Here is a 27,720-nt window from a genome sequence, read left to right as displayed (position 1 = left end):
GCAATTTGAAATGATATTGTTAAATCTAAATACATTTTCTCAAAGTCACATAATAGGTCAATGCAGAAGCCAGGAACAGAGCTGATAGGCTTTGCACTATATGCGGCACATCTAACTCCCTGCATGTAACAAGGAAGACTTTAAAAGACAGAAGGCTGTGGTTTTGCCAATTCTTGTTCTGCCTGGTACACCCAGGAATTATGTGTCTGAAGAGACATAAGGAGTAGAGTTGCTGCTTGATCATTTTGGCTAGGCTGAAGTGCAATAAGCATAGGAATTCCTATGGCAAGCTAAGAGGTTTCACAGCACTTTACTTGGGCTACATTAACTACAATTAAGTTTTTAGCAACAAAACAGGCTGTAAGGAACTGCTCTAGCCACTCTGGTAACTGGTTTTAACCACTGAAAAGAGCTTTCAATGGCAACAGGCAGTGGAAGAAATGAATGAGGAAGGGGAGCTTCCAAGACAGAGAAGATATATTCAGAGGGAGGCAGTGTAGCTTCTGAGAGCATAATAGGTCTCAGGAATGTAAGAAGGAACAGGTGAGAAACTATGAGTTCTTTTAAACATGGACACTGATACAGATCCCAGAGGAAAGCCATGGTCTTGGTTCTGAGTGTCAAGAGGAGCACTGGGAAGAAAGGCTGTGAGATTCTACTCTTAGGTAGAGAGAGGCTGGTACAGATGTGTTCAGGTGGTTTGGAGGCATGCAAACTCTGGACAGGATTCAGCAGTAATCAAGAGAAAATGATGTAGATCCACTGCAAGACCCCAGAAAGTGTGAAAACAAAAAGGTGAAAGTAAGTCTTGTCACTGTTGTGGTAACATGATGCTTTGATTCTTCTAAAGAGGAGTCACAATTTCTATTTGTGACTGAATCAAGATTTGACCACAGCTTTATGAACAATTTCATAGTTTTACTCACCCTGAACTTTTGTGCATCTCATACATTTGCATAGTAAACTCTTTATTGTAAACTACAGCTTGCTGTCTGATTAGTATAATGATGTTCTGATCTTTGTCAAGACGCATAGGAAATGCTGAAATAATAACAACAATAAACACATTGATGAACAGGAAAGGCATTCCAAAATGCATAGTCACAGCTGCACTTTGTTTGAATTAAATGTGCCTTTTCACACTGGTATTATCTCAGATTCCTCCTTGAGTGCAATCTCATTGCAGCCGACATTTATTTAAGTTTTTAAAATCCATCTGTCAGATGTCTGACAGCATAATAAGATGAGTGACAACTACTGGGATAAATGTCCTGGCTAGTCTCCAGAGTGTGATGACTGTCTGCTCTATAGGGTAGACAATTTCAAACAATTTGCAATTCTCTCAGTGATATATATATATATATTTTTTCCTTGGAATTCAATTTCCTGATAGAACTATTAATCTTAATCCAGATTTATATGTAGTAATATCTACCATTTACCTTTTTGCCATAACCTTTTGGACCCATTGCTCAAGGCTAGGCCTCTGCTTCACTTATTCCTAAAACAAACATCTGCGCCAAAGAACTTTTGATGCAAAAAATAAATAAATGAATAAATAAATAAATAGACAGTAAAAACAGTCTCAAAATGTACAGAATTCTGGAGACTCAGTCGGTACAGTCAACAAGAGAAGTAGCAGATAGATCTGTATTTGTTCCTCTTACTGATCATTACATTTTTGTAGATTATTGTTAGAAGGAGAATACCAAAGGGGCAAAAGAAACTCATGCTCAACCACTTTGGCTCCTTGCAAACTTTTTTTTTTTTTTTTTTTTGTATCTTCCAAACATGAGCACCATCTTCTCTGTTAGTCCCATAGCCACCTCCACCAATGACATTGAGTTTATTCAAGAGAGGGTATCTAGTATTCTTGTCATTCAGTGTTCAGTGTATGGTTTTGCAGCTCCTAAGGAATAGCCACCTGGCAAAACACCAGCTACAGAATCAGTCAGACAACTAACTTCATGTGAGGCTTCTGCTGTAACTCCAGTCAGCTCTCCCACATAGAGTCAGTCTACACAGATTATCAGACCATTCATAAACTGTTGGGGTTACAAGCAGGTCACCTCTTCTTGGCATCATTTAGACATCAACTTAATTAACAACTCCCTTAAAATTCCTTTAAGCAGAAACTGGACAGGAACGGACATCTTTTTGCTTACCCCCTGCATGCAGTACCTATCTACTATCATCTCCAGTCTTAGTTACACAATTAGTTATGAAACAGCTAAAATGAAAAAAAAAAAAGGAGTTCCATGAATACCAGCACTACAGAAGTGTAATATCTTATGAATTCTTGTCTCATGACTTACTGACATTGTGTCTAGAAAGGTGCAAGCTCAGACTAAGGTTTATTTGGTCTTTTTCCTACAAAGTTCATTGTTCAATAAGATATAATTTCCCACCTGAAAATTTCCCTCAACTACAACACTCATAAGATGTACTTGCAGGATTGCTCTTCCTTTTAAATGATTATTCTTATGATTATAAGAATTTAAATGTGTGTGTCTCTACCAGCTTTGGTTGAACTTGGTTTTTAGTTTAATTATTATTCTCATTTCTATAGGAAATCAGAAGTAACTTGTGTTTCTTCTTCACATTTTTCTTTTGACCAGATTCCTCTCCTCAAATGTCATATCTGTCTTGCCTACGGGAATACCACAGAACAGGAGCAGGTGAGGTAGAAAAGGACTCTCCCCCTTTGATACAACATCTTCTGGTGAAAATGGCCATGGCTGAAGTTTTTAAACAACACAGGCTGTTGTTTCAACAATAACAGGACCACCTCAGATTGGAGAGTACTGATCAACTGGTGGCTTGTAATGCAGTGCTGTATACAGTGCTATCTTTTTTTATTATTATTTTTTTTTTCTTTTTGGTTTACAGGTCATCCTGAAACATGATGGTAGCTCTGAGGTTGAGATATTGACTCTAATTCAGTCTTCTCCTAAATCATCTTGATTTACTATTTTTCAACATGTCCTTTGCACTGTCTGTTTCTGCATATAACTTTTATATTGGTGTAGATCTGAAAACAACTAAAAATAAAACCATGGTCTGCATTCTTATTTATTTGACAAAATGAATAGCCCTTTTTTGTTTCCCATCTCTTCTATGCCTATAGATGTTTAGAGTCCTTTCTTTGACAAAACAACACACAGCTCAGCTCCTGCTGTCTGGTGCAGCAGCCCTTTTAATAGGAGGCACATCTGTGTCAGCTGGAGCAAGCAGTATCTGACTTGAAATGAGTTTTGCAGCTGGCCACGATTCAAAGGGGGCTTTTACCAGGCAGTTGAGTTTTCATATTGTTAAGAAATACAACAGCCACTTGGAGGTGGTAGTGAGCAAAGGTTTTAATGAAACTAATGTTTACCATCAAACCAAACTATGATAAAAATAAAAATAGCGAGAGCTGCTGGAAGCCTATGAAGTGTGCTATAAAAGCACGTGCCATAAAACTGAGACGATATAAATTTTCAGACTAATTTGATTGCTAGTGCAGATGTATAGCCGTTAATGCTCTATGGGTGATACATAAGTGGCAATTGAAACAAGTCTGGCTTATTCCATGTTCAGTAAACAGAGCATGAGGTTGGCTGTATATGGTCTGTTTAGCAGAATATACTGAACATATGAAAAATTATTCATTATGAACATTTACAACCCACACATGTCATTTATATCATTTGACCACTCAACATAAAAAGTTTATTGTTTTTGGCAAAATAAGCTGCAAACATCCTTAATTGGGATGCAAATTTAATGCACAGTTTAGCACTGTTGACAGCTAAAAGGCTCATATGGACATTTCCATACTTTTTTCCATTTACATTACAGATGGTGAACAGCAGATACATAATCAAGAGCCAACATTATTTCAAGTGTTGCATTCTTATTTCATAATTTTTATATACTTGTCAATATTGCAAGACTGACTTCTGAGATTTTGTTTTCAGGTGAAATATATAAAGTGAACAAATTAAGATTTGTAATGAAATCAAATATGTGAGAAAACATGAAAAGCTTAACTGTCTAATATTTTTTTCAGACTAACTGCAAAACAGCTTCTATCAAATTAATTGTACATGTTTGATAACTCTTGGTCTCTAGCACCTGCTTCCTGACACAGGAGATTTAAGTTATAGATCACAACATATTGATGGATGCTGATATTTTCCAATCACTGAGGCGAAATTCAGTGCACATAAACACCTGAGACACACTGTTACTTTCTGGCTAGCACAAGCCAGATGTGGCATGAATTCCACCCTTGTTAAACTCAAGGTAAGACTTGCATCGATTTCAATGGGAATTCAGTCAGACTTCCTGGCTATGTCTGTATGTACAGAGAGTTGTCTATGTCACTGATGCCAGTTGGCCTAGAATGTCCTATTAACTTTATTAATGCCACTAGGTGCTATTACCAGCCAAATCAGAGTGCCTGCATGAAACCTGCCTATTAGGAATGGTTCCTTGCCTGCACTAGCTCCCAAGCCATACCCAGAAGCAGTGCTAGCTGGCCTGGGACAGGGCTGTGCCAGGCAACCCTGAGCAGCACAGGTGACTGAGTTTCAGTGAGGCTACTTGATTTACTAGCTGAAATGTAGCCACTGTGCAAGCCACTGTGCACGGCACTTTGCACTGCTCAAGCACAATGCAAACCTCTCCACTTACCTGCAGTTAACACAATCTAATCCTACATTGATTACATTGCATTTTGCTCTTGATAGTATGAACAGGACAGCTGGGCCATCGACTGACACCACTCACTGAAGTAATTTCTCTTTCATTGTCTATATGTATTTAAATTTATGCTCTAGATATTAACAATTTTCTGTATCATACAAAACCTCTACAAAGTGCTAATTTCTCTTAGGTTATAATGCACTAAGTTTTTCCAATCATATAATAATTGTTCCCCCCCACCCTCACCCCCCTTTTAATCTGAAAGACTAGTAAAGAATGCTTATACCAAATACTATTACTATTCTTCAATTACAATGCAGAGAAACTTAAGAATTTGTATGGAAGTTGTATATAAGCCTCTGTCCTTATCTGTACATGGTTCTGAGTGTTCTCCATAGTAACTAAAATTTTTCATCTTTTCATCAGCATACTTTTTACTCCTATCTTACTGTTTACCCCTACCTTAGTATCGAGCTATACTTGTGCCTTGAGATTTTAGAATGTGTGATTAAAGTACATTGTGAAATATGCTTAAATACACTAAAAGAAACTTGTAGAAACTTGTGGGTTAGCTGCTCTTGAACAATTCAATTTACTGTAATGATCTGCAAATAAGAAGTGGAGCTTTTCTCCATTTATACAATGTTGCCAACAAAAATACCAGGCTACTCAGAAACAGAAAAAAAAAAGGTGTTGCTTCATCTGGGAATAGAAACTGATCCCTTTTGATGTAAATTGCAGCTTCTTATATGAATATCACTACATATTACACCTGTGACTGTTTAACTCTCATCATCTAAAAATCACATTAGTGAAAACACAGTTCAGTAAGTAACGTACTGGAGTCATTAATAAACCATTAACTGTTGCTCATACAGCCATTTAGAAAGTTTACAGTATTATCACATTTTCATTAGTAAAATTTCTCTTTGTTATAAAGGGAAATGCTTCCTTCTTTGTATAAAGGAATATAAGACTAGTGAATAAAATTACTTCAAGGGCAATTACAGCTATGTTTTTTTTCAACTTACTCATAGGGCATACTACCTAAAGTCCCTGTCAGTCCTGTTTTGGTCTGGTTCACTCACACATGGGTAAATCTGAACTGTCATCCTTCAACATCAGGTTGAACTGCCTTCAGTAAATAGGCCCTGTACATGGCCAGGATACCTATGTACTTCTCATCAAGCTTGCCCACTTACTTGGTGAATACTTCTAGATGTTCTAGAAATTGCTTTTTCTTTTCTAAGCCAGTTTACCACAAACAAACAAAGCAAACACCACCAACAAAACAACAACAACAACAACCATACATATATACTTAACATAAGCATAATATTCCTGCATTTAGATTTCTGTCTTTTTACACTGCTACTGTGATATAAAGGGATGTTCATAAAATTGGGAATTCAAACATGACTGTTTTTTCTACCTCAGCTTTGCTTAAAAAGTCACAAGTCCTTGCTTTGATTTGTAAATCTTATCACGAAAATGTGCTAGATTTCTGCAAAATAGAGAGCTAGGTTAGTCACCAGTTAGTCATGGCACAGCTTTGCACAGAAAAATACAGTGTTAAATAAATTGCCAAATCTCTTATCTGTTTATCTTTTGCATTGTATGAAAAACTTACTTTATTGACTGGAAGAATGTTTTTCACGTTGAAGTAGAATCCAAAGTAAACCATGTTAAAAACTCCATGACGGCCCAGTGTTGCAGTAAGACCTTTGTTGAGTCCTTGGAGGCCCAAACCATTGGTTTTAATGATCTGCTGAGCTTGAACAAAGCTAGATGGTTGCTACACAAGTTAAGTAAAGGAAGGAAGAGATCATCTTTAGAAAAAGCAAACAATAACCACAGCCTCATTTCAATCCTGTTGACAAACAGTGTTGCCAATTCTTGTCATATTATCTTAAGTCTCACCATAATTATTTTCATTAAAAAAAAAATCCTCACTTTTCTGATTGCAGAAAAAAAGTTGACAACATCCCTAAAGCAAAGATAAAGCTCTTAAAACAATAATTTAAAAAAATCAATCTAATTTTACAGAGAAAATTATGTTTGAATGTGTGAATTTGGCAGTAGTTTTTTTTTTTTTTTTTTTTTTTTTTATCACTGAGCTTTGCTGTTAGGACTGTGACAGATGAAACCCTTGCACAACTAGAGCATACAACAATTATTCTGGACAATTAGAAGATTAAAACAGCTCATAGAGTAAAACCAATGGCACAGAAACATGCATTGTGGGGGAGTGATGAAAGGACAGAACTGGAGCAGGAAATTTGAGAGCCATCATGGCAAGGAAAGCAAGTCATTGGGAGACACAAATTGGAGCAGCAAGGGATGGTATAAATATGTGTGTTGAATAGCAGTTACACATTCAATATTAGAAATAGGGTTGAAAGGCAACAAAAAGCATATATATTATCTGGGAGTCCTTCTGTATTCTCAGGTTCTTCATGCTGTTAAGAATGCAAACCACTGCTTTAAAATACTGAATTTTAAGGAAATTTCTAAAGTTTTTTTGTTATAGAGGTATGCACCTAACTTTAACATTGGAGTACTGAAAATCTAGAAAAGAAGGTGTAGATTTTTTTTTTCCAAAACCACACAACTGAACCCCCTGTTTTGCACTCCTAGTGAATGTATTTGACTTAAAAAGCATAGTTAGATTTGGAAAACTGGAATACTCATATACATTCCAAGGTACAAATTTAGGAAACTGCCTTAAGAAATACTGTTTTGAAAATAACTTTCAAAAGGCATAGAAATTCTTTTAGTCAGCCTACTGCTGCTTAATGAAAGCCAGAAAGGAAGAAAATTCCCCAGGATCCACTTATGTAATGATCAATTCCTCTGACAGGATCTGCCTGACTACATACACAATTGATCTGTATCATAATATAATGTGACACTCAGGTGCTCAGGTGAATCAGGTGCTCCCCTTCTGAAAGGTCTCCTCTATTGTTTTAGCAGAATTACAGGAAAGTTATTTTCAAAAAGGTGTTGACTTGAGTTTGGTTTTCTCCAATGCATAAAGCTAGGTCTGGGTAACCAAATATTTAATTAGAAAGTCAAAACATGACTTCCACTAGGATTCTCAAACAGGAAAATATAGAAGGATTTTGACTACAATGTGCTGAACACTGCTAATTTCAATACACTTATTTGTTTAATGTCTTTCCATTTCAAAATATCACTGTAGTAGATCAACAACATCAGCCAAATGATTCCTATTATATCCGATACAGCATATGATTGCCTATTTAGGTGACTGACAAATGTAGTCTTTAATACCAAGTTTCACTCTGTTTTTTCATAATTTGTAACTAATATTACCCTCTTAATGCTCTGCACACATTTTACTACAGTTTACTTTTCTAACTACACAAGTATACAAATCAGAATCTATTATAAATGTAGATACCCAAATGGAATATGATCCAGATACTAGCAATAACACCCATTCTCATGAAAAAAAAAAAAAAAAGGGGGGGGGGGGAGGGGTGGGAAATGAGGGATTAGATCTTTAAAAAATGACTAGTGGTCCTGAATAAAGCGATTTAAGTTGAAGACACCAACTTTCAATAGTAACTTGGTCTCAAATACAGACGTACTCACTTACTCCTGACTCACAAGGGAAGCCTGCCAGTTGCTGTACACCAGAGATGGGATTCATCAGTCCAAATATAGATTCCTGAAATGTCTACATCTAGAATCACAGAATTATAGAATGGCTTGGGTTGGAATGGACCGTAAAGATCATCTAGTTCCAATTACCCTTCCATAGGCAAGGATGCCACTCACTAGATCAGGTTGCTCTACACCTGAGCTACTCAAAAAGACTCCCTTTTTAACAATAGAGAGGGCTCTCCTAGTGAACAATTTACCAGACATCTAAAATGTTAGCTGATCTTGCCACAGAAGGTCTATATTTCTGTACTGATGATGGAAGGACCTTATGATGACTACCTGGGAGGAATTCACTGTATAAACATCCAGAATTTGACTCACTTTAGACACTTGTTGACTTATACTTAACAGACACCTAGACAGCACAATCTGGAGTCAAAGCCTTCTCATCCTAGTGCAGAAACATGTATTTGTTTAATTAATCACAAATTGAAAGTGAGAAGACTTCAATCACATCAGCAGTATATATAGCCAGTGGGTTTTCCATGGCTACATGGAAAGGAAACAAACAAACAAATAAAAAAAGTGTTGGGACTTCTTGCAATTTACCTAAACAAAAAGTGAGGTGTTATTTTTATGTGTATCAATTCAAATTACAGAAGTGCCAATATGATTTATTGCGGCCTTCCTCTTTAAAACTATCAGCCCTAGAAAGATGATCTGGTACAACAGAATAATTCAACTGTCACTGTAGTGTGTGAATATTTACTTTGGGGGTGTGCAGAAGTCTGGGTGTGGGTTTATGTGTTCATGCTCTTCCTTGTTCCTTTAAACAAGATATATTTATTATTTCAATACAATAGCCAAAGAAATATGTGACCTGCATTAGGTTTCATCATATAATATGAAAGCTGTACAATGGGATAGGTGCATACTTAAACCTTTTATAAAAACAGTATATGGTAATGAAATGAGTGTATCATTACCCTACACTCTGTAATAACATGCAAGTGCTTCTCCCAGTAAGCTTGAGTTTACATGCTTTAGTATGGAATGTCCTTTAACATATTCTTAACAACAACTTGAGATCATGGTACTGAAGCTACTAGAGTTTTCCTGATTTACTGCAAATTCTAAAATTATAATCCTTTTAAAAAGATATTTTAAAAATTGATATCTCTGTGATTTAATCACAATTGTGATTTAAGAAATTCAGAACCTTGGATTTTTTACATTAGGGCAAATAGACACTTTCAATCATACTTTAAGTGTAAACTAGGTTCCTAGCGGAGTCCCAATAGCATTCTTTTAAAATTTTATTTGTATGACACTATATTGTGATTTGGACTATGTGAAAATTTGCACTTAAATTAAATCCAAGGAATTTTCACTTAAACAATATAACTCAGTTTTTGAACAGCTATACTGTGATTATCAGAGTATTTTGAAGGTCACCAGGAAAGGACTTCTGCAATGAAAGTAATTAATTGCATAAAATTTACTAATTAAAACATCATGGTATTTATAAGCCTGAAATAGAGAAAAAAAATGTATGAAGAGAAAGGATATATCAATCTCTTGCAACTTTACAGGAACTAGTTTTCTCATAATACTGGTTTATTTGTATCCAAAACCAGAGATTTTTAAAAGATATTATTTGCTTTTTCACAACCATGAGACAGAAAGATCAAGAATATCTACCTGCTTTACTGAGGAGCAAACAGGCTGAAAGAGTAGTAGTCCATAATTTTCATACCACCTTACTGAGAAAGAAATTATCTCATGCACGGCTTTCTCCTGCTTTGTCTCTCTCCTTGCAGGATCCTAACCATTTTACAGTACAGTATTAGCTCTTTGTTTCAGTAGTGTTGCTGTTGCTGATTAAAAAATGTCTAGGCTGGAGACTTAAAGCAACCTGACATCTCTTTTGCATGCATTTAAATATAACAGAAATTTACGAAATATTTTAAAATTTATTCTCAAGGAGAATGCTTTTCTGAAGGAGTTACAGTCAGTGCCAACTGCTTTATGACATTTGGAAATTAGCAGCAATATTTTGCCAAAGTGTCCCTGAAGAGCACGACCCAAACAGCTTATGTAAATGACAAGTTGATATATCCTGTGCATCCCCCAAAAGGGTTCAGTTTGTGAGATGAGTGATACAAGGCATGCAAGTATTAGCTCTGACAAAGCTTAAAAGAAGAATATGGAAAACTTGTGCCTCACCAGGGATCCATCCAACATTTTCAGGCTTATGTGACTTAGCACTTTTACCATAATAGGTACAGCTGATTTCTCAGAAGATTTTGAAAGAGATGATTTGTCATTTGTTAGTCTTATTCACTGAGAAAAAAAAGGAAGGAACTGTGTGACTGCCTACCTTAACTTTTGCCTGGAACATTTTCTGCATTAAAAATAATTGAAACTGTTGCATTCTTGTACAAGTGTGCAAGTGTTCTTGCACATTTGAGTCTGATGAATCATTCTTTACCAGTTTAATCTTTTTCCCCATTCATCAGTAACCAAAACCATGGACAAAGTCAGTTTTACACATTGAGTTTGAGCAAAACAACATTTCAATAATAAAACTCTGAGTAGAAATAAGGCTTTCAATTATCACCATGCTTTATTATATAACTATTTCCCATTTGGTGTCTAGAAATGTAAAAATTTATATCACAAATAAATTCATCCAAGCCTATAAAACCTACCAGCTACATTTTTAATATAAAAGACATGCCTAGGGCATAGGTTCTTGGTGTCTTATGGGCAATCTTCTGTGCTCACTTGAAGTGTGGAGCCTGCCAGAGTAAATGTGTACAAGGGTCTCAGAATTGTACTTCTGGATAAGAATTCCTCACAGTGCTGCCCCACTGGCTGCTCTGGAGGGAAGGAAGTGTACTGCAGGCACAGGATATCTACAGTGGAAATGCTGACTCAACTGACAATATGCTATGCATCTTGATGCATATCTGACAGCATCATCTACTGAGTCTCCTCCCTTTTTCCATTTCTGTTAACCTTGTGGCAAAATCATTTGCATCAACCCACTATAGTATAGATATTCCAGTCTAAATATGAACTTTGAAGTGCATTACACTTAATAAAGCAAAAACAAAAGTGGAACAATTCTCATACCTCTGTGAAGGCATTCCGATTGGTCTGTAAGGTAACCTTTACTACTTCAAAGGGGTTAACCACAACTGCCTCTGTTAATCCAGATCCCAAGCCAGCAACTGCAAATGCCTAGGGAAGTTAAATCAGTCAATATGTAAAAATCAAGTAGTAAAATTTCCCATGTATCAGATTATGAAACTGAATGATACAATGAGAGATTTCAGTAATGTGACAGTACTACTACTAAACAACACTAGCCCTTGATTAGGTGCTGACAGTTCATGAAGACAATATGACAATAGCCATAAACCACATTCCAAAAAAACAACCAAATGAAATGTCATAGCACTGTCAATGAACTTTCTTTTGAGCTAAAAGAAAAACTGTGGTATTGATTTATAATGAAAACATGAAAAAGCATTGCCCTCATGTTAACTTTGGGTGGAGTCTGAGTAAAAGCATAAATGCAGTTATGCAGTACCAGAAAAAAATAAAACTGCACAGAGCTTTAAGTGTATAACATTAACACATTAACTTAAAAAAAATAAATAAGGAAATGTAAGAAATTCAAATAATGCAGTACTTAAGCACATTGCATAAGGAGAAGAAAATTCCTCCTAAGTAAATATCTAACCTGAAAAGGTTTACATGGGAATAAGTGGCACATATGGAGATGTCGACATTCTCTACAAGGATGAATTAACTCCATGTACTTAAAACCTGATGGTACATTACAGCCATAGAAATGTTGGTATTCAGTACTTTGCTTTCCATCAGGAAACAGCATTTATAAATACAATAATTTCTTTGTAAGAGAAAAATAGTTTAGATATTCAGGTCAATTAAGAAAATTCAGAAGGGTTAACTTTTGTGATCACTTTACATACTTATTGACTCATTTTATTGTCTCTAAACTTTCTAGGGGCTGTAAAGAGTCCCAGGTCCACAATGCAATAAGTGTATTTGCTGAAATTCAAGGAAACGAATGGTAAGGAAAAAACAATACTTAGACAAATAACTTATTCAATACAGAGAGTTTTGACTTGGGAATATTGAGAGCTCAGGTACAGAATGTACCTGTAAATTAGAAGGGTAGCAGCAAGTTCCAGCCATAGTACCTTTGCCTCCAGCTGTACTACCATGTTGCCAGCAGATCTATTTTTCCAATGCAGGATGGGAACATAACCTATCCCTTTTACCATCAACCAGCAGGAAGCCATAAGGAAGCTGATACTAATGTATGCATCTCTCTTTCAACAGCAGTTGTCTTGATGAGAGCTGTGTTGAATCACCTAGAATCATTCTGTGTAGCTTAGACCAGAATCCCTCTCAGTCATCTTTTCCCTCACTGCCATGGCTAACTCAGAGGCAAAAATGCCTCCAAGTATTGCACCAAATAACACGCAAGAATGTTGGGAAGTCTGGTGGCTGCTGCATCTGCTCGATGAATTGGAGCAGCTTTTGGTCACCTATGGCATATTTACAAGTTTCCAGCATATTTTACTCCACAAAAGGTGATGCTGTACCACAGGACTCTAATCTTTGTTCTTTCCACTTTCTGCAGAATAGCATCATATTTACATCTAAGGAAGAGATATTATCACATGAATAAAAAAATATTGACAATGTTCAACATTTTATTTTGCAAGACTGAAAAATGATAAGCTGCATACAGACTCTTCTATGGTGACTGTCAATAACACTTTGACAATGTTAAGACATTTATTTATGACTTTATTATTAAGGCATTTGATATAAAAATTAATGTAACTATCATTTTGGCAGATTATATTATCAGTGTTTTCAAGGGACAAGTCCGTTCTGAGAAACTGTGATTTGGTTGACCAGACCCCTTTATTTTTTGGGCTGCTTCTGACATGGGAAGAAACAGATGGGACTGTTCAGAATATAAATATTAAATCAGAACATGAAGTGTTGCATCCATACATACCAGTCCTGGTGGTAATGATGCATATGCTAATAGCTTCTTGTATTGTTCAAAGGTGAAAAACTGTAAAGAAAAATTAGATTGAGACTGCATGGGAAAAAAAATGAGTTAATTATACAAATTAATAAAACCAAGCTACAGTGAAGTTCCACTACCTCATATCTTGAGTAGCCACATGAAGTTCTGCAAAGAAACGTAAGCTACTTTTTTTTTTTTTTTTTTTTCATGCTCTCTGTAGCAGTGTTTGATGTGCAATAGTAGATTAGGCTTCATAACTGATTTTATTAGTATATTGTGCACAACAGCAGCATAAATGCAATTAAAGTTTTATGTAAGAGTTCACTTACAACATATAGTTCTTGTTTCCAATTTATTATTTTCCCTCTAACATCTAATTTTCATACACTTGTATAAATGTAGTAGTGCAGTAGCAGATACTATTATTTGTCACCAGAAATCACCCTCATATTTAATATAATGCAATCATCTTCACATTTTTAATGAGAAAAATGTAATTGCAGATTGTGAAGACAGAAAGTCTGTAGATTTTTATAGTGTTTCACTTTCAAATCCATTAATTTTCAGAATACTTTTTTTTTTTTTTTTTTTTTTTTTGGGGGGTGGGGGGCTTTTCTCAAAACCAAAGCAGAATTGTCCTCCCAAATACAATCCTGGCCACCCTTGTTAAAAAAAAGAGAACTCAGACTACAGCATACTGAAAACACAGTTGCCAGGATCCTAAGGAGAACTTAAGTTTTTTTTTAAGAATGAAGACTGAAAGAGAAAAAATGTTTGTCATGTTTAGTCTAGCAAAAAAGGAAGCTGCAAGGGAATGAAAAACAAGGAAAGGAGAGAGAGATGTAACAAAAAGTGGGTATAAATGGGTATAAACTACTCATAAGTGGATTGTGGCTAGACATAAGATGAAACATTCTCAAAAGCAAAGAAGTGGTGTCTTAAAACAATCTTCCAATAGGAGGGTTCTTAATTACTTTTTAGTTTGATAAATTTCTGAAAGGTAAACATAGAGCAGCAGCAGACTAGACTTGTTGACCTAAGAGATCCTCTCTAGTCCAGTGCTCCCATGAACACCAAGACCCCCTGAAGCCTGTCTTATTTCTAATTCATATTCAGCAAATATGTTGCTGAGGCCATTGAAAAAGCACTTCAGGCTGATGGCACATAAGATAGTTCTGAGGGCAGTGAAAAAGAGGTTAGAGCATGACGAATGAGGATAGCAGAAAATCTTGTGGGTTATAAAGAGTAGATATTTGAGTTCCAGGGAAAACTAGATACTGGAAGTGTTATTTCATGTAATTTTCACAGAAGGAACACTGTGAGGCCTGGAACTAAAGCTCCCTACTTGTGACTCCTGTCTATCTATCCAGTATTCACTATTTTGTGTGGAAAAGGGAAGTGGCTTTTACATGGCATGTTGTTACATGACTGAACAACAAAAATGTCACAGCTTCACCAAGACTGCATAAACACATGTGGATATTTACTGGAGCAAGAGCTGTCTCATCCCTATATAGCAAAAATAAATAACTAAAATCTCTTACCTTCTTGGCTACTTTCCAAAGCTAATCTGTAACACTTTGTTAGTTTAGAGGAAACTGTGAAGTTTGAAGAAACTGTGAACAGTGCAGGTGGGATCCACTGAAAGTCTGTACATTTCACTCCCGTCTATGAGACCATGAACACTCATATATCAACTAGCATGAATGTAACATACTGTTTCACCATGAGAAAAAGGCAATAGGAAATGAGGCCAAAAGAGATGTGGGAATCTTAAGAAACATAAGGGAATAGATTTTTTGGGCAAATCAGAAAGACCTATGCTGGGTCTCATCCAAAGAAGAGTTCCTCAGTCCCTCAGGCTCAGTTATCACAAACCTATCAGAACAAAACATCGTTTCCATAAACCAAAAGAAATAGAATGAGCACTAAATTGACATTTTAACTTGTTTATAACCCTGTCCTATGGCTAATTCAGAAAGGTTCTTCAGTCAAGGTCTGGTTCATCTGGAAAGTCACTAGAATCTTGCCAAAACCAGCAGAGAAATAGATGTTAATGAGTTGATAACAACACCATATTTACAAAAAGGGGAATGTGCATTACATTTCCATAATGTAAAATTAAGATGTTAAATCCTGAAACTTGAAGGACTAATACTCTGGCCAGTGGATATATACTTTTTTATAATCAATAAGTATTATGTAAAACTTTGCAGAAAAGGCCCTAGAACCAGAGCCTAGATTGTCATTGCCCTGTGTAGAGATTGAACACAAATCTTGCAAACATCTTGCAAATATGTTTAAAATCATTGTACTGGCCTTGGCAACAATAATAAAAGATTAGACGTGTTACTTAGACTGTAGATCTATCTTGGATAACTAAAATATAATGAAGTATTCCTTCTTCCATAATGTGTAATATTTTTTCAGTTTTATTTTTACTTATAGGTAAAAGGAAATCTTTGGAAAGTGTCAGTTGTAGGTAGGTGAATTACTTCTCTAAATGAAATTCATTTCTTATTGAGGCAAAGTTTGCTTTATTCTCTGTCCAGCATCTTTCTACTCATTGTTACCCTCCTAACCTTTAATGGAATTTCTGGTATTCCTTAATGTTTTCCATAGTGTCACAGATCAGTAAAATGGTTGTAATAAAGGCAGAAATACATTACCTAGCAATTTTTTGGTCTTAAAATTTTTACCTTAAAAATCAATACTTTCCTAGAGTCATAAATAAAATAATGAGATAATAGTAACTATGCCTCATATAATTTTTAAAAAGAAAACAGATAAATATAAGGATCAATATAGATGTTGCTGGGTATACAAGTGGCCAGTATACATACAATTTTGCCAAAAGTATCCAACTATATCATATGGGTTTATATTATATATGTATACCAAAATTGTTTTTAAAAACAGAGTAATTTGTCTTTTTCTCTACAGTTGTATTAAGTTAACAGCTTTGTGCAAAAAAAAATCCCACAATAAATGTATTTAAAACATGCTTTTGTGTATAGAATAACCAATATTGTCCATCTGGCAAAGATACACTTTAATACTCAGAGAATATTCAGACTACTTACCAGATGTCTCAATAACTCTAAGGTAAAAATATATGCTTGAAACAAGATGTCTGGGAATGCACGAACAATATAAATTTGCCCCAAAAGTTCATCTGTTAACCATTGTATTGGCATCATCACTTTCCTCCAAGTTCAGTCTAACATACAGTTATAAACTTTGACTTTTCGTCTTCCATAAATACCAGCTTTCTTTTTTTAGAAGGGAAATAAAGAAAAAAAATAATAAAAAAATAGCAATATATACATGATAACCTACTTGCCTAAAACTGAACCTGTATCTTCAACACTTAGCATTAAAACTGAATAACTGTGGCTAAGTAACTTCATTTTATCAGATTTATATTCATTATCAAATAACCATGCCATGTAAATACAATATTCCAGTAGCAAAACTAAATTTCTTCTCAGTACAAAATCTGCCTTGCCCCTTCTCTATACGCTTTCATGAGGTATAAAAGACATTTTATCTAGAAGTTTTCACAGAATCACAGAATCACAGAATTTCCAGGTTGGAAGAGACCTCAAGATCGAGTCCAACCTCTGACCTAACGCTAACAGTCCCCACTAAACCATATCCCTAAGCCATATCCCATCTAAACGTCTTTTGAAGACTTCCAGGGATGGTGACTCCACCACCTCCCTGGGCAGCCTGTTCCAGTGCCTCACAACCCTTTCAGTAAAGAAGTTCTTCCTAACATCTAACCTAAAACTCCCCTGGCGCAACTTTAGCCCATTCCCCCTCGTCCTGTCACCAGGCACATGGGAGAACAGGCCAACCCCCACCTCGCTACAGCCTCCTTTAAGGTATCTGTAGAGAGTGATAAGGTCGCCCCTGAGCCTCCTCTTCTCCAGGCTGAACAAGCCCAGCTCCCTCAGCCGCTCCTCGTAGGACTTGTTCTCCAGGCCCCTCACCAGCTTCGTCGCCCTTCTCTGGACCCGCTCAAGCACCTCGATGTCCTTCGTGTAGCGAGGGGCCCAAAACTGAACACAGTACTCGAGGTGCGGCCTCACCAGAGCCAAGTACAGGGGGACAATCACTTCCGTAGCCCTGCTGGTCAAAAGAGTTCATTACAAACGAAGGCTGAGAAATTGCCTCTCTACTTTTTTTTTTTTTCTTTTCCCTCAGACCTCAATGCCATAGCCATTGATGTAGTTCTCCATGACCCTAAATCTCACTAGTCAGGTTGGCAGCAGACAAGACGCATATTTGGGCCTGTTAAAATGAGGAAAACCATTAGAAGAATAAAAGGTGGAGAATAACCAAAGAAAGCAGTGACTTTCCACTGTTGTTTCACATTCATATCCAAAGAAGGTTAGTGGAAATTTTAGACAAGCTGAATTCTCTTCAGGCCTAAGCAGAGATTTAAATTCCACTTTGGATGTTAGAAATTGTGCTGGCAGATAACACCTGACATTAAATAGCTTCAGTATCCAGGAACTTAAAATCACTTAACTATAATGCCCTATCCTTTCACTGAACCATTGTAATGTAAAATATAGCTGATATCTCAAGATAAGATGAAGTCCTGTTTGTGTCTTTGGAACACTATAAAATTTAAAATAAAAGTGCAAAGAATTAAAGAATTCAATGATTTATTTAAAAGTATGTTTAGCATTTAAATCTGATTCTCAAGATTTCAGAAAAAATACTGGGTCCTAATGTAAATGTTCAAGAACTAAGTAGAAAGCATCCCACTAAGGGAGCACCATTAAAACATTTAAGAAGTCATGAGCTTATGAAGTATAAAAGGAGGCTGAGAGAAATGAATTTGTTTATCCTGATGATATGAAGGCTAAGGGGATCTAATTCCTGCCTTCCACCATATGAAGTGTTACAGAGAAGATAAAGACAAAAACTTCTCAGAGGACCACTACAAAAGCACAAGAGGCAATAGGCAAAGTTGAAACAGAGGAAATTTGGATAGGATATATAGCAAAAATCTTCACAGTGAGAGCATTTAAGCACTAGAGCAGGAGCAAAGAGAGGCTACATCCTTGAAGATTTTTCAGAACTCAGCTAGACAAGGTACCTGAGCAACATACTCTAACCTGAAGTCAGCCATGCTTTGGGCAGGACATTCACCAGATGACCCACAGAGATCTCTCAACTTAAATGTTTTTATGATTCAACAATCATATTGAATATTGTGGGGTTTAAACCAACTTAATCAATATGAGTAAAAGAAAGTAACTCATGATTTTTGAATGACTCAAGATGGTAGGAGAGAAATCAAAGTTGGGGTTGTATTTTAACTACAAATATGCTGGAATCTAAAATACATGATCAGATGGACATTGAGCTGTTCCAACTGAAATGCAATGAAGAGAAAAAGAAGACATTACAGTCTGAAGAGAACAAGTTAGGAAGCTTTTAAATACCATCCATTTATTCTTCACTGCTATTTTGCTATTAAATAGAAATTCAGTTTGCTTAGTTGTACTAAATAATTTTGAGATAGGTGACACATATCGTTGGCATCTATATGCTAATGCAAACAAGATGACATTAGCAGAACTCCTTTAGGATTCTATTACAAGGTCACATCCTGGCACTTAATACAAATATTATTCCTCCGTAAAGGAATTGGAACATGAATGATTAATTGCAGGCTAAGGCCCAGGATCATATGCAGTCTTTTTAGAAAGACACACACACACACACACACACACACAAAAATAAATAAAAAAATCAAGACATTCTGTACAGTAACTGCTTTAAGACATATTTGTTGCAACTATAGAAAACTTCAAAGTTCTGAAGTAAAAGACAAACTTTCATTCATAACACCATGGATGCTTTGGCAGATTTCGAACTGTAAGATGAAATGTTTATTTAGTAGCACTAAAAAAAAGGGTTGCATTTCATAATTGAAAAAATTGGTGTATTGATATTCTTTGCCTAGGAGTGTTACTAAAATAATGTTCCAGAAGTTGAAATAGAGGATAATAAAAGCAAATCAGATCAACATTTGATGTTGAATACACTGTTATAGGCTAGCATCCAGTTCAAGTGTAAGAGAGCTGGAATAAAAAATTCTTTGCATGCTAGAAAGTTGTACCCACTAATATATTCAATATGTAAGAAAGCAACAGTGTGGAGCAGTGTTCTTTTGAGTACCAGAAAACTCCAGACAGCACTTCAAACCTACTACTTCAAGTTACTTAGTAAGTACTTACCAGGAGTGCCTTCTTTAAAGGCTTCATTTATTAAGCTATTCTGAGTATTAATTGTTTGGTAAGTTGGCAGGCATTTCCAATAAAACAAAATGTCGATATTAGAGGTAATTATGAGGCTAAAATATGAAGTACTAGTACTCTGTTATAAACATAGCTTATTGCAAAGTTTGATTGCAATTTGTAATTACAATTTGTTTTTCAGTAACAGTTTATGTATTTATAGCCTAGCAAAAATAGCCTAGAATTTTAAAGCTCTATATTACACTTCTTAATCAAGAACAGTTTTTATTGTACTGTTCAACAGGAAAATTTCCTCCTTGTAAAAATCAGAGAACCAATTTGCCAAAGCTTAAGAATCAAATGCGTAGGAGAATCAGTGTAGGAGAAATAAAATATTTTAGAGCTGACACTCTCTCTACTTTAAAAGGGGAAATATGTTTTATTATTATTATTATTATTATTATTATTATTATTATTATTATTATTATTATTATTATTATTACTATTATTTTACCTTCACTGCCCTTTTGGGTGTCTCAGCTAAGATGGGAGGGAGTATTCCCTTGTAGAAGCCAAGCAATCTATTGAAGAAAAAAAGGAAAATATTTTTGTATGGATAAATAACAGTTCATTGCCATACTACCAATTCTATTTTCACTTTTATGTAAAGCAACTAACATTTTAACATTTCTAAGCATACAGATAATAGTGATGCTCTTTGCTTGCTTGCCTGCAAAATAATGTTTTACTTATTCTATCATGTGCTGGTGAGAAGACAATCAAAGCAAAGTAATGAATAAGTAAGAATTCAGTCCATTTTTCCTGAGTAAACAAGTAACTATATTGAAAAAAAGAAGAACAATTTTGAAAAGGAAGTATTATTTATTTCATTTGAAAATGAAAAGGAAGTATTATTTAATTGTATTAATTTTCTTAACATTGCAATGATATTTAAAATTGAAGTCATGACATACTGTTTTGGAAAAAAAAAACTTCGACCAGTAAGTTACATACAAAACCTGCATGCTCATCTCAGATACTAGGTTAAGGCATCTTTTAAAATTTAGTTTTCCATATGCTTGAAAATATATGAAATAACCTTTGTATGACAACTTAATTTTAAACACAAGTTAGCTGTTCACAGAAACATAACAGAATACATGTAATTTGTCTTGGAAAAAACATTCAGGCAGTATCTTGCAGAGGTACACTTTCAGTTTAGAATAGCTGCAATCTTTTGGAGTTGGTCTGAAGCTAAAGATCAACTTGTTGCATCACTTTGCATCGGAGTATCTAAAGTTTATATATAATATATAAATATATATATATATATATGTCATATATATAATTACATATAAACATTTTATATATAATAATATATAATACTTTAATATAATTTTATGTCTTGCTACAAGGACACATGGTATTTGAAGACAGCCTGAGTTCTGCTTACAAGACCAGCGTGGACACATAAGGTTGGGTATTGGAAATGTTCTAAACATCAGGTAGTTCTTAAGAACACCAGCTAAGAGCAGATGTAGTTCTGTTTGCTAGGCCTCCACATCGCCTAGGTATGCTTAGCTCAGAATGATGTCTGATGCAATGAGCAAGAAAGTACCTTGCCAGCCAACACAGCTATATCTTAAAACTTATCATCTTCAGAGCTCATAGTTTTCTTCCCTGTAAGAAGTAAACTTTCTATAGACAAAATCACTTTTTAAAGCAAAGTTTTTGCATCCTTTTGAAATATTTAAAGGTTGAGATTCACTTTTATAAAAGTCTATTATGTGGAATACTTTTACAGGGTGTAGAAGAGTAAGCACAACAGAATCTCCTATAGCTGTCCTGTGAACATCAAAAGAAACTGATTAAATTCATGCTCCCCACCTGACTATAAAGAAACACAAATGCTCTATCATCTTTTTCACCTTTCTTCTAACATTTCTTTGAAGTCCTCTTCCTAAGCTGCTCCCATGTAAATAAAATATTTAGGCTTTTTAAGACTTTCCAGAGTGGGAATATCATTTAACCTTCCTCTGAAGTGAGCAAGGTACAGATTCCAGTCCATGCTGAAAAGAAATGTTGAACATTTTACACAATGACGGTTTCATGACAAGAATACTGAAAGCCCTTGGATAAGAGATTTCAGTAATTCAGTCAAGGAGTTAGATGTTTGAATTTCCCTCAAGCCTCAACTTAGGAACATAACTATATATAGATACTTAACTATGTACATATATCTATACCTATATGTACCCCTACAGATGTAGATATAGATATAACCATACAGATAGATATACATACCCACAGATATTGATATAGTGATATAGATACAGTAGATCCACGTTTAATCTTTAACAGTTCATACATATTCAGTTTACACTTGCTGATTCAGCAAGCTATTGAAATATTGAATGACTTTACACAAGTGATTCATACAGTTTAATGTGAGTTCAAACTGAAATTGAGGTCCAAGTAGGATCAGCAACAAGAACACAGATCCCTATAAACACTTTCTTCCTTTCAGCTCAATCTAAAACTCTGTAAGCATATCTACAACAGGCATCCTGTTTAGAATGTCTAGTACTCCAGCATGATTGGAAATGGAAAATGAAACATACTCCACTGCTCTACTCATAAGTGTAGCTTTCGCTACAGAGAAGTGAGACCTGAACTTCATCCAGATTTTCTCATTGCTAAAAGATGAATAAGCAGAGGAATATGCAGTGTAACAACTCTGTTAGTTCTAGAATCCCACTGCGCCATTACCTAGACAGTAGTACAGGTTGCTTTTTTAGTGTAGCCTTCATATATACTGAAATATATGCAGTTATTGAATATATAAATGTTGTAACATTCCCGTGATCTCTGAAGGTCTTAGGGAAACTCCAGAAAAAATGTGAAGCAGAAGGATATAGCAGGAATAGAGCAACAGATCTGCCATTTCAGCAGTCTTGGGAGGCAGATAATTCTGTCTAAAAGTAACAACATTCTATCATATTTGGTGTTGAAATAGCAGTAATTCAGATGATCATCAGGCTAGGCTGTGGGTTGTTTGAAAATTCTAGAGAAATGGGAACTGAAAGTACAACAATTATCCATTGCTCCTGAATCTCAGAGTCACAGAATGATTGAGGTTGGCAGAGACCTATGGAGGTCATCCAGTCCAGCCACCTGCTCAAGCAGGGCTCCCTAGAGCAGGTTGCCCAGGACCATGTGTAGTCAGGTTTTGAATATTTCTAAGGAAACTCCACAACCTCTGTGGGCAACCTGTGCCAGTACTCCATCACCTTGACAGTAAAGAAATCCTGCTTGATGGTCAGACAGAACCTACTGTGTGCCCATTGCCTCTTGTCCTGCTACTGGGCACTACTGAAAAGAGCCTAGCTCCATCTTCTTTGCACCCTCCCTTCAGGTATTTAGACATATTGATGGGATCCCCCCAAGCCTCCTCTTCTCCAGGTTTATCAGTCCCAACTGTCTCAGACTTTCCTCATATAAAAGATGCTCCAGTCCCATAATCACCTCTGTGGCCATTGCTAGACTCTCTCCACTAAATTCATATCTCTTCATGTATTGGGAAGCCCAGAACCGATCAGAGTACTCCAGGTGCAACCTCACCAGAGTGGAGTGGAGGTGAAGGATCACCTCCCTTTACCTGCTGGCAGCACTCTTAACACTTGAGGGAGCAAGCACTTCAGGGAACCTGGAATGCTGATGTCCCAGAAAGGGTCAGGGTCTGTGCTATTTATTTATGCTCATAGTAGTGCCTTGCAGGTATGTCCTTGCTTAAATGAAAATGCTCGTTTGCTTGAGGCAATAGCTTAAACCCTGATCTGTTGATTTTGTGTCCCTCTTGGTTCCCATCACTCCAGGCCCTTTGCTTGTCAGCCCCATCCATCGCTCTGTTGCAAGTCTGCTGGTAGCTCTCACCCTCACCTGTTTTCCCTGGTTTAAAGCCCTCACCAGGTTGGCCACCCTGACCCAAAGATACATGTGCAAAGATATCACTGTGCATGTTATGTGAAAGCTGATCTGCTGCAAGGCCAGCACAACAATGTTCTCTTAGAAGAACCTCCACTGTGAGTGAGGAGAATGTGCATAGCTCAGCAGCTGTATTCATGACCCTACAACTGAGTTTCACTGGTTTACTTCTCTTTTCTTCTGTGGAGGCATATTTCACCATGAAAAACAGACATGAAGGAGTTAAGGTCTATTCCTATGGAACACATTAAGTTTAGAAATCTAAAAACACATGAAAACTTTGAGGATATACATACGTATATGCAATATGTAATTCAGTAAACATGGTAAAGACTGGTTCAGTATTTAATTATGAAATGTGGCTTTTTTTCTTTTTTTTTTTTTCTTTCTTTTTTTTTACCTCACTTGAAATAAGAGCTGAAAAAAAGGTTACAAAGAAAAGTTACTGAGATGAAAGGAATAAGCGACTAAAACACAATCTCTTCTCATCACCACATCTTGTCAACTGAATAAACTTTTGCATTAAGCACAAATTCATATAGAAAATTCTCTTCCTGAGGTGGAGCAGCTGCCCTCAGCTTTTCCAAATAATGCTTTAAAAATCATGCCTATTAAGGATTTATTTATTTGAAATTTTGCAGAATTAGCTATTTATATGTATTTATTTTTCAAATCTAGCATGATGATAACAGAAACTTAAATGGTTCTCACGTCAGCCAGAAAGTACATAATACACACAAAGATTTATACTTCTTTTTACCTTGGTCAATAATACTTCTTTTTTCCTTGGTCAATAACACTGAGTTAGCACAGAGTGTATAACATTTTTCAAAGTCAACTAATGAATGGTGATGACATTTCACATTTGAAAGATATTATCACCTGTACTCAGGCCTTCCTACAGAAAACTGGTGTTCAGAAAAATTATGGAACAGCAGCAGCAATCACTGCAGCACGTGATAGAAGAGAGAGGATGTGACATCATATCCCTAGCTAGAAACATTGGAAAGAACAAGTAAATCTCTAACAGAAACACAGCTACATCTTATTTTGTTTCAGCAATAAGGGTCTAAATGAACATCACCATTCAATTGTATTCTGGGCAACAGCCCAAACTCATCTTTGCAGCAGTTGATTTTGAAACATTACAGTCAATCATATCTTCTCAATTTGTTCTTTCAGGCTTTTGCTATCCTTCTGGTTTCCATTTCTTGTTTGGAAGCCTTGAGTCATTCAGCCTGGCAAGACGACCAACCCAAATCAGTTATTTTCTTCAAATTAAGCTGAAATTGGGATCTTGCTTAGTTTGTTGTTTTCTTCCTCTCTTTCACATAATTTTTCCTTTAAGGATCTAATAAAGCTGATTGAATGCATGAACACAATATTGCTTTTCTCCTGTTGCTGTCAAATCTAAGTCCCTTACCCACATTGTTTTATAATTGAAACAAAATACCTCTTAGGTCCAATTCTACTTTCATTACCTCTGCATTATCCCAAGTATAAATAAAAGACCTAGGTTTCATGATCATGTCAGTTATATTAATTGGAATGCACAACTTTCTGTTTTTACAAGAATTTTTCTTTCAACAAAGGGAAGGAATTTTGAAGACATGCTTGGCAGAAGGATGGATATTCTTAAAAAAAAATAAAAATCAGAACACATACCTGAATGTAACAAAATTAGCTTAAAATTTTATTTATACCAAGGAAAGATACCTGTGGTATGTAACATTATGTGAATTTATTACTATCACAAGGTAAAACAACTGAAAACGGGCCAATATGACTTTATTATATGCTAGTAGTGTGAAGTAATCTTATGACGACCTAGCAGGAGATTTCAAAGATTTTACATTCCCAGAAGTTAGAGGAAAACTATCAAGTGCTTAGTGAAAACAGACACAAATTAGTACTTCCTCCTGAGAAAAATGGACAAACAATTTAGCTATTTATTTTGAGAGCAGCAACCCACTAGCCAATTGTCACACATGTAGTTCATCCTAATCGCTATGCCTACAACTGTTTGCCCATCTGAAGAGGTATGCTATAGGGAAATCTGGGTGTCATTCAGCAGGAATAGGCATGGAGCTGGGCATACTTGAAAAGATATTAAAGGTTGGAAACATTCATAGAAAACCAGGTTTCAACACTCTGTTGCTATCCAAATTTTTTTTTTTTTCTTCTTGTGAAGTATGTTATGTATATTATCCTACTGCAAATGTTAAACACATGTCACTACAGGAACCTCAGAGAAAGCTATTAATGACATACTTATCCAAGTTAGCTTCTGAATTTCTATTATGCAAATATATTTCTGTATCTATGCCTCTTATACAGATACCTGCCATTTTAGACAACAGCACTAAATACTAGGTACTTATTTTCACGTCGTATTTATTTTTTTTCTTCACTGAGCTCTCATTTATCTAGATCACCATTGGCTACAACACATGGGAATTAAGGAAAACATTTATTTTTTTTTTTTCACAGCAAGTAAAAGTAATACAGAATTATATGTTACCATGGGGCTGCAGTAACACTTATGTTATACTATATGTTAAAAGAAGACCAAAAGTCCAGCCATAAGGATACTAGAAGTACACTGACTCGGGAAAGAAATCCCTCAAATAAGTTAAGGCAACATAGAGTATGAAAAGTGACTGGCTAAAAAGGAAGAGACCATCAGTGAAAGGTACTCTTAAGATACTTCAGAAAAATACTAAACAGTGGAGGAGCTGGCTCAGAAACAATCAGACTGGCTAAGAAATGGATTAATAATCAACATCAACCTACCTCACTTATTTAAAATGACAGTCATCACCATATTTACTGCATGTGGGTCAGATTATGAAGTTATTATGATCCATCATCCATGTGACTTTGTTATTCTTACTGAGAAATGAGTCTTTCTTCCATGACTTTTAATCACCTCTCAATCTCTTGTTCAAAATCCTTGCTAATTTTTGGCTTTCTAGTCTGCACTCTGAATTTAAATGAGTTACAGGACACACCTAAATATAAATCCCTCAAGAGAGGGAAAGACGATACCTTCCCCTTCCTTTCTCGTGTCTATGGCAGCAAAAAGTGGGAGTAGAAAAAGGGATCTTTGTTAGAATTTCTCACTATTCAAATGATTGCCCTCCATTCTACTTATTCCTGTATGCTTTCTGGGTTTCACTCTACATAAGCATTTAAAAAAAGAAACACCTGGGAAGGTGAAGTTTAAAGTTAAAGCCCTTCAATGTAATGGACAACATAGCCTCAACAGTTTTCCATGTGTGAAAAAACAAAAACAAAAACATTTTGTTCTGACTTTTTGTTTTGAATATGATTATAAATTAAGTGTACGTTATTATCCTGTATTGCTTAAGTAGATTCACTTAAGTTAAATTTATCTGGATTTTTAAACATCTAAGTACTCAAATCTATTTCAGATACAACAACTAATTTTAAATGTGCTTAATTAAAGAAATGACTGCCATAAGCTGTTCAGAGTAGGTCAGTCATTCAGACATCCACACCCTGGCACGCCTCTAGGCTGAGTCCTCAGCTTGTGTAGCCATTTACCAGCACCCATCAGCAGTTGAGCCTGGTGGCCTGATGCTGGAGCAGCTGTCTGTGTTGGCAAAGCAGGCAGCAGATGTTTGTGGGACACATTTTGCTGGGGAGAGTGCAATGCAAGTGCCTGGAGCTGTAAAGCTGGACTGACCACTGCTGCCAAGGGAGGAATTGGGCCATATGGGATGATGGCGACTGCTGTGGGGTGGAGAGGCAGGACCCTGCCAGCTGCAACAAGCACTGCTCATTTCTGCTTCTGCAGTCCCCTAGCAGCAAAGCGCACCCTGTGGGGCTTGGTGTCACATTTGCCTCTTCTTTCTTAACACTTTCGCATTCCAGCCCCCAACACCACTTAATGAAAGATCATTGGTGGTGCTTGTAGGGTGATCATAGGGTGGTGATCGGCGCCACAGAGTCTGGCTGGAGATCTGTGAATAGCAGTGTTCCCCAGGGGTTGGTGCTGGGTCCAGTCTTGTTCAACATCTTCACTGTTGACCTTGAAGAGGGAATAGTGTC

The 27,720-nt window shown here is 36.0% G+C and overlaps 1 protein-coding gene across 3 annotated transcripts in view; it reads right to left on the bottom strand.

Moving 5' to 3' along the window:
* The window catches only part of SLC25A21 (solute carrier family 25 member 21), a 259,220-nt gene that overhangs the window by 17,393 nt on the left and 214,107 nt on the right, over positions 1 to 27,720 (bottom strand). For all 3 annotated transcript variants that reach the window (XM_072038477.1, XM_027457585.3, XM_072038478.1), the window contains exons 4-7: positions 20,177 to 20,243; positions 13,388 to 13,447; positions 11,458 to 11,565; positions 6,320 to 6,484 (exon numbers count right to left, since the gene is read on the bottom strand). In XM_072038477.1, the coding sequence (XP_071894578.1) occupies positions 6,320 to 6,484; positions 11,458 to 11,565; positions 13,388 to 13,447; positions 20,177 to 20,243 (400 nt within the window). The remainder of the gene's footprint in view (positions 1 to 6,319; positions 6,485 to 11,457; positions 11,566 to 13,387; positions 13,448 to 20,176; positions 20,244 to 27,720) is intronic.

Source organism: Anas platyrhynchos, chromosome 5, assembly GCF_047663525.1.
Source record: "Anas platyrhynchos isolate ZD024472 breed Pekin duck chromosome 5, IASCAAS_PekinDuck_T2T, whole genome shotgun sequence".
In the NCBI taxonomy this organism is placed as follows: Eukaryota; Metazoa; Chordata; class Aves; order Anseriformes; family Anatidae; genus Anas; species Anas platyrhynchos.
The sequence above is the reverse complement of the archived record's forward strand: the minus strand, read 5'-3'. Positions and strand labels throughout refer to the sequence as shown.